Source organism: Salvia miltiorrhiza, chromosome 3 (assembly GCF_028751815.1).
Source record: "Salvia miltiorrhiza cultivar Shanhuang (shh) chromosome 3, IMPLAD_Smil_shh, whole genome shotgun sequence".
Lineage (NCBI taxonomy): Eukaryota > Viridiplantae > Streptophyta > Magnoliopsida > Lamiales > Lamiaceae > Salvia > Salvia miltiorrhiza.
Window position 1 is genome coordinate 88,360 of NC_080389.1, and position 15,235 is coordinate 103,594.

The 15,235-nt window shown below is 33.9% G+C and overlaps 4 protein-coding genes across 6 annotated transcripts in view; 3 read left to right on the forward strand and 1 right to left on the reverse strand.

Moving 5' to 3' along the window:
* The window catches only part of LOC131016908 (uncharacterized), a 1,184,262-nt gene that overhangs the window by 46,528 nt on the left and 1,122,499 nt on the right, over positions 1-15,235 (forward strand). The gene's annotated exons all lie outside the window — the stretch shown is intronic.
* Positions 2,359-5,020, reverse strand: LOC131016988 (NADH dehydrogenase [ubiquinone] 1 beta subcomplex subunit 3-B-like). Of its 2 annotated transcripts, XM_057945846.1 has the most exons (2): positions 4,718-5,020; positions 2,359-2,564 (listed from the first exon to the last, which is right to left on the reverse strand). In XM_057945846.1, exon 1 carries the CDS (start codon positions 5,016-5,018, stop codon positions 4,737-4,739), a length of 282 nt encoding a protein of 93 aa, XP_057801829.1. In that variant the 5' UTR covers positions 5,019-5,020; the 3' UTR covers positions 2,359-2,564; positions 4,718-4,736. The 2 variants fall into 2 exon arrangements, with proteins under 2 accessions (XP_057801829.1, XP_057801831.1); XM_057945848.1 differs by lacking the exon at positions 2,359-2,564 and having other exon boundaries at positions 4,058-5,009.
* LOC131016906 (auxin efflux carrier component 5-like) lies at positions 6,525-8,974 on the forward strand. Of its 2 annotated transcripts, none has more exons than XM_057945707.1 (4): positions 6,525-7,328; positions 7,431-7,516; positions 8,368-8,602; positions 8,691-8,974. In XM_057945707.1, the coding sequence occupies exons 1-4, from the start codon at positions 6,640-6,642 to the stop codon at positions 8,761-8,763; spliced, it is 1,083 nt and encodes a 360-aa protein (XP_057801690.1). In that variant the 5' UTR covers positions 6,525-6,639; the 3' UTR covers positions 8,764-8,974. The 2 variants fall into 2 exon arrangements, with proteins under 2 accessions (XP_057801690.1, XP_057801689.1); XM_057945706.1 differs by having other exon boundaries at positions 6,622-7,328; positions 7,431-7,549.
* LOC131016916 (auxin efflux carrier component 5-like) lies at positions 10,749-13,516 on the forward strand. The gene is made up of 5 exons (XM_057945719.1): positions 10,749-11,852; positions 12,125-12,210; positions 12,853-13,010; positions 13,086-13,162; positions 13,257-13,516. Exons 1-5 carry the CDS (start codon positions 11,107-11,109, stop codon positions 13,330-13,332), a joined length of 1,143 nt encoding a protein of 380 aa, XP_057801702.1. The 5' UTR covers positions 10,749-11,106; the 3' UTR covers positions 13,333-13,516.

Consider the following 15,235-nt stretch of genomic DNA (forward strand, 5'->3'; position numbering starts at 1 on the left):
GAATATGGAAATGTTGTTAGCACTGCGTAAGTCATCTCATCTTAAATATAATTTGCTTATTAATCTACATCTAATTTAAACTTATTGTTGGTTTTGTATATCAGGGTTATCTTCGGCATGATTGTATCTCTACCGGTGTTAATTGGCTATTATGCAATTTTAAGATGTGTTTATTCTATAATTTTAGGGAAGAAAACAAAGTTTTCCATCAAATAGGTGGAAAATTAAAAATGATACTCTTGAAAATTATAAAATAAAATTAAGGATCTTTAATGAGTAATTGATGTAGATTATTTTATTTTTTAAGAAAAAATAATTTACATTTACTTATAAAATTAAGGATCTTTAAATAATTTACATTTACTTATAAAAATAATATTTATTTGATACATCATTTAATTTTTTTTTTAATAAATTAACATGATTAAATAAAGAAATTTAAAGACTGCACCACAGGGGGCTCGAACCCAAGACCTTCGATTTTAGTCATTAACCCCTAATCACTTAGCCGATTTTAGTCGTTAACCCCTAATCACTTAGCCGACACACACACTACATAGTTTAATTTTGATGCAAAGCTATGTTCGTCGTGCATCGCACGGGCAAGTGTACTAGTAATTTATCATTATAATATAGTTTTTGAATCAATTATTGGATAAATTTTTTAAAGGATAATATAAGTATAAAAAATTAATTTTAATTAATTAATTAATTAATAATATCACCTAATATATCATCAATAGAAACATGGCCAAAAAGAGAAAGAAGTTTGATATAAAGTTCGTATTTATTTAAATTTCTACATTTCATCTTTACTTTAATTAAATAAATGCAATGGTCACAAGCAGACAAATTTTCTTAATCGAAATCATTGCCACATTAATCATTGATCATAAATTTTACTACATGCCAGTTGCTGGAGATATTTTGTGTAGAATATGCATTCCTTGCTGGTTTCTGTGCAGACAGTAGGAATATTTATTAATCATCTCTCAAATAGAATGTGAATAAATACTCACTTCGATTCTCTAAATAACTAAACCGCATTTTCATGTCTACATGTATGTATGTGTGTGATCACCTGACTTGATTCTGACAATAAAACGTCATATTTAGACATGGAACAAAGATTGATTATTCTATCTGATATATTATGGAATACAAATCTTGGTATTTTTCTATTTATCATTATTCTGAATTTTATGAAGGAGAAAATTTATTTTTATAGTCTTTTTTTTATTGGACCTAATGGTAAAAACAGGACTGTAACTTTTAATATTTTCAAAAAGAAGAAAAAGAGGAAGAAAGATGTCAACGGAAGCGGAAGAGCTACACCAAGTCGGAATCCAAGTGTATTTGGCATAACGCCAAATCAGATTGAAGAAATATATTAGAATGTGCATGATGATCTTGATTGCAGGGGATAGGAAAATACAAATATCATTTTGCTCGAGGTCTTGACGACGGGCTTTGGCATAAGTGAATGTGGATCCCACCTATATGAGCATGTTAAGTTGTAATATCGAATAAGAATTTTGATGAGTAATTGAGCTGAGTAGCATTGAATGATAATAAGATGTGTGTTACGTTTCTATATGATCTATGTTATGTGTTGTTTCCAAGTGAAGTATGTGATAAGAATATGATAGCATTGGTTAAATTCTTCACCAATGAACTTAAGTTAGAAGGTAGTGCTATGCTTAATGAGCATCATAAATAGTGACGAACTACTGCTCAGTTATTGTTTTCCTTCATGAGTCTAATGTCACATTTACATTGCATGAAGGCACGAGCGAGGAAGTAAAAGAAGAACAAGAGTTATAGAAAAAAGATTAAGTAGAAGTCCAGATGGACTTTCTAACTGAAATGAAATGATAAGCATTAATTTGATAAATGATTCAAATTAAAGTTATGTTAAAAGTTACTGACTTGCCAAATTTTGATGAACTTGTATGATACTTACTACTGATGATGATGAGACGATATCAGCCCTAGGCTAAGCTAGCCGACGAGTTGCCAGTCGAGGTTTGTGTACACTGAGTGTGCCTTTGAGCCGTTGAGCGTATCGGCCCGTCACGATGATCATCATCTGTTGAGCATATCAGCCAATCACGGTGTTGAGAAGAGAGGCCTAGTTCTCTACACCTGATGTTGATGAAGATTATGACGATGATGATGTAGTAAATGTGATACATACATAATGAGTATTTTCATAGCAATCCCTTATTATGATTAAATGATGATTATCAATTTCGCTTGCATAGGTTATTTTATGAAATTCCCCTGTATTTGCTTCATTATTTTCATAGCAATCCCTTATTATGATTAAATGATTATCAATTTCGCTTGCATAGGTTATTTTATGAAATTCCCCTGTATTTGCTTCAAAAGGGGCAAGTTCAATTTATAGCTATAACATAATTGAAGTTCATCATTCACAAGGTTACAAATTGATGTTTTGGCAGAATTCAACAAACAAATCCGAACACTGCATTATTGACCGCTCAAAAAAATGAAGGAAAGCAGAAGCTGGACATTACTCCTTCGACAAAATACCCTGTCATCTGCAAATCCAATATATATACACACATCAAATATAAATCTTGAGGGGTTTAATCATTTTTGTATGTGGAAAGTAAATGCAACAATTCATATGACTAAAAAGATACAAGAAGATGAGGATGAGTGCATTAAACTCTTGCTAATATGGAAAGTACCTCCAACGACGACCAAAAGCATTACAGCATAGAAGATTGGGGTTGGGCATGGAATGATGGAGGCAGGAAAAAAATGAAGGCATATAGGAGAAGATGATATTTATTTAACCCAACACAGTACAGGAGAAAGGGTCAAGGAAGAAAACACTACGTTAATCGTTATCCATAAGCCACACTCTGTTGTGCTGGGAAGAAAATATCAGATGTAATACCTGTAGTCCTTAAACTGACTCCTAATTCGTCATCTTTATTTGTAATTACAAATCAAGAATGTTGTCTTGTAATAATAATAAAAAAATACCAAACTTGGAACTTCTTCAGTTACACAACCATTATAATATAGGGAAAGGTTAAGTTCAAGATAATGTTACATTAGGACTTTTTGCATAAAACTAGCAGAATTCCAAGGAATTCAATTCATATGGGCATGATAAACAAGAAACAAGTTTGTCTTCCCAAATCCGAAAAACAAAAACGCATGGTGCAGAAACTAGACCACACAAGTTTCCATGTCGTGAAACCGTACATTTGGTTCACCAGTCTCATTAGTTGCTAGTTTCTATATCTTTTTCTTCTTCTTTTTTTCTCAAAAGAAAAGGCATTGATACTGACCACAAAATTAGCATCAAACACCTTCATGAGAAAAAGATAGTGGCAGATTTTTTGAACCCCCTTCTTTTCTTACCACGGACAATATCTCAGAAGCACATAACATTCCAGAACGACCAATTAAAATATATTCATAAAAGTGGACTAGTAAAATAGTCATTTTGCTATTGTAAAGATAACAAATAACAACTAAGATTAAAAATGATATAAAAAGATAGTCATTCACAACCACGAAATTCCTTGGTCACGAATTGAACTTATTTTGCCTACAATTGAGAACCACGATTCTTAATTGACCTTATTTTGCCTATAATTCACAACCAAATACTTCTCAGTTATGATTTCACCATATTTTGCCAAAAATTCACATTCACAAAGTACCTTAGTCGTGAATTGACCATATTTTGCCTATAATTCACAACCAAATACTTCTAGTCGTGAATAGAAGGCTAATTTACATGAATTAAGGGCAAAACGGTACTTTAAGTTAAAAATGGCTATCCTTATTTCTTTTATATCTTTATGACTATATTTTAGTTTTACAATATGAATATAGCTATTTTGATATATTAACTCTTTTTGAGCCCCTTTCTTTTCTTACCACAGACAATATCTCATAAGCACAACACCTTCCAGAATAAAACGATATTAATAAAATGAGTCATTTGGGAAATTTCATGCACCCCTTAAAATGATGAAAGGTGGAACAGTACCTAAAGAGTCATGAAAGAAATTTTTTTTGGATAGGTAGCCCATTATCTACCAAGCCCAAGACTCGATGGGCAAACAAAGACAATACTTGCCGCAGAAAAAGATGAAGTCCTTTTCATGAATAACCAAGTGGTACTAATAAATTTTCAAATATATTGAATCTGTCTTGCACTTCAATTTGGCCATACCTGCGCTAAGCCTAAGCCTTAACTTTCATCTCAAGTTTGGATAACTTGGCAACATGAGAAATCCCAGTTTTAGAGACAACAAGACCCTCAATTTGAACTACAAGTACAATGTCCCCATTTTTACGTGATTCCTTCATAGTTAAAGGCAATTAAAGCATTGACCCATAAAAGAAAATTGAAAAAAAAGAAATAGATAAGGCTACCAAAAACAAAGGTATACTGACACTGTGTGTGTGAGCGAGAAACAAGATGGAGCTGAACTAAGGAAATCCATCGACGCTCAAATTAATGATATTTTCATCTCATACCGGACATATTTAAGAGAATCTATGAAAATGATAAGGGAAAAGAAAAAGATAATTTCAAATTTCAGGTTGAGAGAACCACAAATTTCAGAAAACCTAATTTAACATGCCAATATCATAGACAAATAGAAAGCGAGAAACCGAAAACTTCTTATAAACAAATTGAGCGCGAGATTTTGAGTCTGACCGGTAATAGGTGGCTGATTTCAGTGAGAAGCGGAAGAGGTGGAGTGAGAATCAGATTTTGGGGCGTAGATCTTGTTATAAGCGGTTTCACCGACAAGGTAAATACCGAAGGCGACGAGCGCGATGCCCAGGCCGGGGGTGGCGTGGCGCCACTGGTTGGTGAGCATCGGGTGCTTCCGCCATTCGTCGCGCCGCTTGAAAAACTCTCCCGTTGTTCCTAGTGGCTTCGACATTAACGATGCTCTCTTTTGCTTCTCTCCCCCTTCTGTTGGATACCAGGTGAGAAATGAGAAATGAGACATGGAGGCTAAAAAATATGGAAGTGGGTTGGGCTTCAAGGTTTACCTTGTTTGGGCCTCAATCCATAAAATATTTTGGGCTGAATATTTGGACTATCATTTCAGATTTTCCCCCCTTTTGTTGGATATAAAAAGAAATAACTAATTATTTTGTGAGTGAAAAAAAGGTCCCCACTTATTAGAATAGATAAATAAGATAAATAAGTTAATATAATAAGGGTAATATGTTGTATGGTAATGTCTAAAAGTAGAACATGATTATATTTTAGGAACACTCCAAAAATAAAAATTATGACTATTTTTATAGAAGGGGTAGTATATAATATACTTGGTATAATAATAAGCTCTGAAAAGTAGAAGTTAGGTATTAAATTAAAAAAAAAAAAAAAAATCTTTTCAGCTGTTGAATTCACTTTGAAAAGTACAAATAATCCTTTGAAAAAGATGAGAATAAGTATACTTTGAATGATGCTGTTGAATTCAGCAGCATTGTTGGAAAATTTTCTTTGCGTGGGATTAGCTGATTCTGTCTTTAATTTTGTGATCCACTTAATTAAATGAGCATAAACTTGTACGTTGTCGGGAATTAGTAGCAAACGCAGTGCAAATTCTTCCATCACTGATAATTCAGCAATTCATCTGAAGCCATTGTTGAGTAGCATCAATTTAGAAGTAGTAAACATATTTTTGTATGATACAGTGATAGAAAATCTATCTGTGTTGCCCATGCATTGCTCTGATGAGCCGAGAACTAGAGGAAATCCATTCTCCATCTCAGCATCTTCATCAAACGGCGAGGCCCACATAATATAATGATGCATGCCAACAGAGCTTGGGTTGGAGTTGGGAGCAAAACTCTATTTATGGTTGGCCTCATAGCAGGATCTTCCTCTCAATGCACAGCAAACCATTAATGCAAATGCATCTCAACAGTTTTTGTATTGTCATACCAAAATTAAACTTCACTTGTAATTCAGGAATTAACTAAATGTTTGTGTATATATTTACATGCTAATATCACTTATATTAAATGTTTAATCACGTCACTAGCTAATTATGTCTAATCCTAAAAGATTAGTTGATAAGCTGGTGATGTCATTCAATCGGTTTAGCCATCTCAATCATTTAACATCAAACCACAAAAGGGGAATACTGAAAGCAGTGGATGATAGGTTTTCAAGAAGCTTTATATCACAACAGAACAGTTTCTGATCCTCACTCCTCACTTATTGTACGTAGGTTTTTATTTGTTAATTAAAAATACAGTGAGTTAAAAGCATAGCTACATATGGATGTTATTTCAGAGAACTTATTCTCTTGTTGTTATCACCGTAGCAGTAGTAACAACTTTACTTGACTGAGGAATATATATGTAAATATATATGAACAATCTTTCTCTGAAAGAAAACCAGTCGACGTTCCAAGTTGAGGTTTGAGGAAGAGAGAATTTGGCAAGGAATAATCGAAATTACTTATTACTCCTAATTCAATGCAGACATTAAATGGATGGATCTGTAAAATATGCTAAAGTAATGTATTTATTCTATGTACGTATATTATAAATATACATATAGGCTCATTGTGAAAGAACATATATAGTTTAGTTAAACATCATCAAGCAAGAATGATAGGATGGGAAGATGTGTGGAAGGTGGTTGAGGCGATGGCGCCGCTATACGCAGCCCTAATGTTGGGATACGGGTCGGTGAAATGGTGGCGAATATTGCGGGTGGAGCAGTGCGAGGCCATCAACCTGCTAGCGTACTACTTCACGTATCCCATGTTTGTGTTCGAGTTCACCGCCCACGCAGACCCTTTCACCATGAACTATACATTCATGGCCGCGGATGCGATTTCGAAGGTGATAATAGTGGCGGTGCTGGCGTGCTGGGCCAAGTGGTGCAGCAAAGGGAACTACTGTTGGTCCATAACCAGCTTCTCTCTCACCACTCTCACAAACTCACTTGTGGTTGGGGTTCCCTTTCTCAAGGCCATGTACGGACAGATGGGTGTGGACCTAGTCGTCCAATCCTCTGTGTTTCAGGCGCTTGTTTGGCTCACCATCCTCTTGTTCATCTTGGAACTCAAGCACACCAGGGATATCGATCTGCACCGCCCTTCTCCCACACAAATTGATCATGATTTGGAAAACCTACCCACCACTGATGCACTTCAAAAGGAGATTATCAATCGCAATACACCGCCACCACTATCTCTGCGGAAGTTGATCAAAGAGGTCTCCATCAAAATTTCCAAGAATCCCAACTCCTATGCTTGTATGCTTGGTGTTACATGGGCCTTTATATCTAACAGGTGCTATATCATGTATTAATTGAATGTATAGATATATGTTATAGTTACTATATATATATATATATATGAATGTTTAGTTAATTATATATATGGCAAGTGCAGATGGCATTTTAGCATGCCGAGCATCGTGGAAGGATCCATTCTGATCATGTCTAGAGCTGGTACTGGCACGGCCATGTTCAGCATGGGTGAGACTCTCACACTCACCTTCAAATTAATATGTACGGTAACATGCACAGCATATAGCGAGGAGTTCTAAGGAAAATCAAAATTATTATGAGAAATGAGAACCAAATTTCGTAAATTTACAATAACATAATTCTTGTCGCATTACAGCAAATGTATTTGCATATTCCCCATCTTCGTATATTATATAAGTACTAGAAATGTAAAAAATACAAATATAGTTGTTCTAAAATACAACAAAAATTACGTTAATGTGTATTTAGGAAATTTGGTTTTCATTTTTCATAATAATTAGTTTTTATGTTGTAGAGAAAGAGAGAGAGAGGGAGAGAGAGGTTCGATCCGTTCATCACATCCAATTGAAAATGATTATTTGTGTGTTACATTAATTTATTCGTAGATTTTAATTATTGACTTATCCGTTATCAATTCTCTTTCTAACAAGAGATATCATTCTAACTGAATCCTTTCTCTCTCACACTAAGCCCACGTTTGGTTGAGTGTTTTTAGAAGTTGGAAAGGGAATCAAGTAATTGAATCCATTACTTGTTGTTTGGTTTGTGTAATGAGATAATCATTACCCTTACTTGAGGGTAACCCAATTACCCAATTTGTTACCCCTCAAAATAGAGGGAAAACAAAAGAAAGAGAATCCCTTACTAATGATTCATTTCCATTGTTAAACCAAACACTCAATAAAAGTAATGATTATTGTTACCATTCCACTCCTTTATTTGATTCTACTCCCTTTTCATTCCTCTACTTGAACCAAACGAGCACTATATATATATATATATATATATATATATATATATATATATATATATAATGAATTGATACATATATGGTGCAGGGTTGTTCATGGCATCTCAAGATAAAGTGTTAGCATGTGGAGCAAATCTAACAATATTTGGAATGGCGCTAAAGTTCATTGCCGGTCCTCTGGCCATGGCTCTAGCTTCCTTTGCTGTTGGTTTGCATGGACAAGTCTTGCGTGTCGCTATCATCCAAGCAGCACTTCCACAATCCATCACCTCCTTCATCTTTGCCAAAGAATATGGATTACATGCAAACGTTCTCAGCACTGCGTAAGTCTAATCATCATCATCCTAAATATAATTTGCTTATTAATCTACATCTAATTTAATCTTAATTTTTTGCATGGTTCCATATCAGGGTTATCTTCGGCATGATTGTATCTCTACCGGTGTTAATTGGTTATTATGCAGCTCTGGAATTTGTACATTGATGATGGCGGCCGAGAAGCATGACATATATATCTGAGTGACCGACCAATAAATTAATGAAATTAATGTGCCTTATTTAGTCGCACGTATATTTATTTAAACACACAGATTAAATAAATGCAATGGTCACAAGCAGACATACTTTTCCAAATGTACAATTATAGATTAAATAAATGTTATGGTCACAAGCAGACAAACTTTTCTTAGTCCAAATCATTTTGCCACATTCAACGATCATAAATTATACATGCTAGTTGCTGGAGATATTTCTGTAGAATATGCATTTCTTGCTTGTTTTTGTGCAGACAGTAGGAATATTTATTAATTATCTCTCAAATAGAATGTGAATAAATGCCCAGTTCGATTCTCTGATTAAATAAACCGCAATTTCATACTCCCTTTGTCCCTAAAAATTATGGACCAAAAAAGAGAGCATGAGTTTTAAGAAAAAGTGTGGTATGTTTAAGTGGAGATTGGGTTCCGCACCTTTTTGTAAATAATTAATGAGAGGAAAATTTTGTAGGGTCATTTTCAAATAAAAAAAATTCACAATTTTCAGAGACGTCGTGATATAATAATAAAGCCATAATTTTTAGGGACGGATGGAGTATATATCTACATGTATCTATGTATGTGATCACCTGGCTGAATGTTGATTCTGACAAAAGAATCGGAATTAATAAAAAGTCATATTTAGACATGGAACAAAGATTGATTATTCTATCTGATATATTATGGAATCCAAATCATGTTATTCTTTCTATTTAATTATCATTCTGAATTTAATTTTATAAAGTCTTTTATTATTTTTGTTGCAAAAAGTTCATCTATACTAATATAAAAAGTGTCTTGAGAACAACATATGGATTGTCTATTAATTATATCTCTATTACATATTTTATTTTAAGAGTAATTTTGTAAATAAAATATTACATATTTGTAAGAATATATATTCATTCATTATATCTAAATGTATTTGAAATATATATGTAGCTATTTGATAAGCCGTATAAATAAACATCTTTATCCATAAAATATATTTATGGGACGTTTACTTTTCATGATTGATCGAATATTTTTATATTCAAGAGTAGGAAATCTCACCCTTTCAATGGGACGAGAATCAAGCGAAATTAGCTTAAATGATAGAAATAATCAAAGGCCTTGGAATTTCCCAAACTTTCAATCCATCATAGCTAGTAACATGAGTATATCAATTATTATATTTACACAAAAATTCTATCTGATTTTATCTTACATTGCTACATTAAAAGATATATTTATGGTTTTGCTTCACTTTTCTACTAGAATAAGAAGAATTAGATCCCAAAAATATTACTCCCTCTGTCCCATAAGAGAGTAACACTTTTTCCATTTTCATTCGTTTGTTTAAAAAATATCACTTCTATTTTGACACATAACTCCATACATTATCATTTTATCACTTTTTTCTAAAATGGAATATATATATATGGTCTTTTATTTGAATCATCTTTTAAGTGGCTAAGGGGAGGCACTAATATCTCTATCTTGCAAGAGCTCATTGGTTCAAATTTTCAAGTTCAAGAAAATGAGATCTTTTATTTTATATAGAACAAGATTGAGGCGGAGCATAGCCCTTAATTTCATGAGGGGGGCCGTTTCCATCAACTGAATTTGCTTTCTGGATATAAAATTAACTACAGTATATAAACAGTTACGACACATCTTTAATGAAACCCTTCAAAAAAATGTAAACTTTTCTATAGCTAGCTAGTCATCATGCATATATAAGATACCATATATATCATCTCATAAAATCACGTCTGAAAAATCGTGTGCGTATGTCTGTGTGTGTTTATTTGAGGATGCATGTGAGGCCAATAAAGGTTGCCAAAGAATTGTGAGTATATTGATGTCGGAAGATAGAATTATACCCTCAAGCGTACATATTCAGCCACTTCCTTTAAGATCATGTTCCTTTTCTGTCTTGAGGAAGTTTTGTTTTAGTTTTTCAAGTCACCACTAGTATGTATACTTTATAATATAAATTAAAGCTATTTGATATTACTAAATATTTCTCTCTTTTTTTTTTCTTTTTTTTTTTTGAATCCAGAGATTTGAGTGGTAGAGAAAGACTCAAGTATGTGATAGTGGAAATAAAAGTCATGGCCTAGCAGCAAGATTTAGTGTATATTAATTTGAATATTTGCTTTAACATCTTTTACACACAGAACTCTTCCCAGCTAGGTAATTAAGGAAAACAAATAACAAAAAGATGAATTAACATGAAAGAAATATTAAGGTGGATTAGGATTCCGCCAGCTAGTATAAATCCTGCTGCATGCTAGCGTAAGGAATAATGCATGTGTAGTTTAATTTGCCGCAAACAAGAGAGAGAGAGGGAGAGGGAGAGGATGCAGGTGATAGGTTGGGGAGATGTATACAAAGTAGTGGAGGCGATGGCGCCGCTGTACGCGGCGCTGTTACTGGGTTACGGCTCCGTGAGATGGGGGCGGATGTTCAAGGCCGAAGAATGCGACACCATAAACCGTTTCAACTGCTACTTCATCATCCCTTTCTTCACCTTCCACTTCACGGCCAGCGTGAATCCCTACAGCTTCAACTTACGTTTCCTGGCAGCGGACGTGGTGGCAAAAGCAGTTGCTGCTGCAGCATTAGCTGTGTGGGCTAACTATCTGCATGGGAGCTTTTCATGGGCGATCACCTCTTTCTCCCTCTCCAGCTTCAACAACACCTTGGTGGTTGGGGTGCCCTTGTTGAAGGCCATGTACGGCGACGTTGGAGAGCATCTCGTCGTGCAGTCCTCCGTCATGCAGTCTCTCCTCTGGTTCCCCATTCTCTTATCCTTGCTCGAATTCCGCCGTAGTTCCCAACTACTTTCTTCTGATAATAATATTCATCATCACAAGCATCAGCATACCTCTGCTACTGCTGCTAATGGAGATGAGCATATTCATATGTCTATGCCTGTGTCATCACCCTCGTCTAATTATTGTTCAACCATCAAGATAGTCGGAATGAAGCTCGGAAAGAATCCAAATTGCTATGCTTGTGTGCTTGGGCTCGTTTGGGCTCTCTTAGCAAACAGGTGACGACCCCTTCTCTCTTTATAAATAAAAACCTCTCTTAATGTATAAACTATAAACCTGCTACACTTGACTTATAAAATAACTGTACTTGCTTATAAAATATCTGCACTTTAGTGGTCTTAGGTTCAAAAATCCCAAATAGAGCGCACAATTATAGGACAATTTATTATCATGAAAATATAGTTACTTTATACGTGGTTCTTAGTTTTTACGTTAAATAAATTTGTACTGGAACTCAACCATGAGAATATATATCTATGTGTGTGTGTAGGTGGGATCTCGAAATGCCGAGCATAGTGGAAGGATCGATTCTGATAATGGCCAAGGCAGGAAGTGGGGTAGCCATGTTCACCATGGGTACGTACGTAATTATATACTCTCTCCGTCCCCTAAAAATTAACATGCATCGTATGAAACAATACAGATTTTAATAAATCATGTGAAGTGTAGGGTGAGTGGAGAAAGGGTCCACATTGATTGTGATGTTTAGTGAGAGAATTATTACTATAAGAGGTTGTTTACTTTTGATTATTAGTTTTGATATTGTTTACTTTTGATTATTAGTTTTGATAGATAAAAATGGTAAGGCTAATTCATTGTTTACTTTAATGGATTGCAACTTTGTGATATTCAAGGCTCTTGATTATTTTTATCCTTCAAACTAATTTTGCTTGATTCTATATTCAATAGAAAGAGTGGAATTGAAGTTATCCTACTTTTGAGGATAAAAATATTCAATTTACTTTGCATGATTGATTATTTTTATCCTCTTGAGTAGGATATCTTCAATCCCACATTTTTTTATGGGATAAAAATCAAACAAAACTAGTTTAAATGATAGAAATAATCAAAAGTGGACTATGCATGTTTTTATGGGACGGACGAGAAAGAAAAATTATGCATGTTTTGATGAGACGAAAGAGAATATATGAATAGCTCAAGTATTAATGTGTGCGTGTGTGTGTGAGAGAGAGTGAATGTGTGGATGGATGAGTGTAGGACTATTCATGGCGGTGCAAGAGAAGATAATAGCTTGTGGTGTACGGCTAAGCATATACAGTATGGGTATGAGATTTGTATGCGGACCTCTTACTACGGCTGTTGCCGCTCTAGCTCTGGGCCTGCGCTCCAAAATCCTCTCTATTGTTATCATCCAGGTCATTTACTTGCATCTATTCTAATTATTTATAGATTTAATTGGGAATTAATTAATTATTGATTGAAATATGCAGGCGGCTCTGCCACAGTCAATAACCTCCTTCGTGTTTGCTCAGGAGTATAGCCTGCACGCTAACGTGCTCAGCACCGCGTCAGTAATTCATTTCTATTTTGCATTATATATATATATATATATGCATGTGTGAAAGAGAAAGACTAATGAATGTATTATTTGTTGTGTGTAGGGTCATTTTTGGCACAATCGCATCTCTTCCTCTCTTGATTGCTTACTACATCATTCTAGAAATTGTTGTCCATTAACTATATATCTTGTGGGAGTAGAGAGCAATGACAACACAACATCACTGCCTATTTCTAAATAAATATGCATCTCTCTCTCTCTCTATAATGTCTATTAATTGTATTGTATTGTAGTTCTTACATGTCATATGATTAGCTTTGAAATCAACAGCAGGAGCAAACCTGCATAATTCTATGGCTAAAACCATGGGAAACTTGACAACAACATCATCCATCAACATTCCAACATTCATGTGTAAAGGAAAACAAAGAGATACAAGCTTCTTTTCAACTTACTCTAGATAAATGTAGAAAGGAATTTTAAATTAATCACAATGAGCTAGCACAAAACTAGAAGAACTTACAAGTTTTATTGCATGGGATCTGAGCCACAATCATTATGGTTTTGTAGCAATGGAGTTCCCTCAGCCCTCCAAAACGCCCCTTCCTCTTGATCATCACCAGAACTACCTGGAACAGATCATCTAATTAACCCATCATAATACTCATCATCATCATAATATCCAAAGTTTGGGTATCAAAGTTTCATCATCTCATCCTTTATCACCATCGTGTCATCATTCTCCACCAAAAACACAAACCCTCTCTGCCCCTTCAGGTGTACGACACTTGAATGTATGAGAGAAATCAAGTATACGAGCATCATATTGTATCAAGGAATTGTCGGTAGTGCCTTTGATGGAGAATTAAGAGGGAATGAGGTTGACAAAAGAACTGTTCTAGAAGTAACATTTATAGGAGGACCAATAGATATGCGTCGTAGATATCTTCATGCATTGGCATTAGTACAAAAATTTGGGAAACCGAATCTATTTATTACAATGACTTGCAGTCCAAAGTGGAAAGAAATACAAGGAGCGTAACATTTCAAATGCCAAATAAATTACAAAGGTTGTTTCCAATAATTATCTATGAGATTTACTTACTTTGATCTAATGTCAGAAGTTTTTAAAAGGGATGCAAATACATCAATTGGACAACGTGTGTCTAAGCCAGTATTGAGCTTAAGAGTTTTGTTAGAGAGCATGAGAAAAGATATAAATTCATATGATATTCCAACAATTCTTTCTCCTGGCGGTAATATAGAAAATAATTGTTTGAGATAGATATACAAGATGAAATGTTGATAGAAATTCCTAAGGAAGATTAAGATGCAGAGTTAAAGTTGAATGATGACCAACGAAAAGCATATTCGGTAGAGTACATGACAAATCGAGTAATATTAAAGAAAATTTGTCCAATAATTATTTTAAGGAATTTAGATCCATAAAATTAAGAATGGTATGAAGAGATTTCATGGGCAATGTCATTAACCCTTAGATGATGGCTGGACAACATATGGAAAACATGTCTTCATTCCAAGAATTTCTCTTTCACAAGCTAAAAATGAAGCATATCCTTTTCAATTTAGACAAAAGCAATTTTCTATCAGACTTTGTTTTGCAATGACAATAAACACTCATGGACAAACTACACCAAATTTCGGTGTATATTTACCATTTTCAGTATTTTCTCGTGGACAATTATGTTGCTCTATCACAAGGAACTTCAATGTATATAGATATTATAAGCTTGCAGATATGATTGTTGATTCGTTGTTCAATATTCGACAAAAATAATACTCCTATTTCATTTACAAGTTATGTTTATGGAATATATATTCTTGTTGCATTTTATTTAGACATATATTATGAATATTAGTTTCTTATATTTTCATTAATAGTTTATTGGTCCCTATTTTAAATTTTAGTAATAGACAAATGAGTAAGTCAATCTTATAAATACAATTAATTAAGAAAATTATTTCAAACTATATAATATTATCTATATATTTCATTTTCATCATTTAAAATTATCTTAGTTACACATAAAAAAAGTATAATAATATTTATATATTTAACTT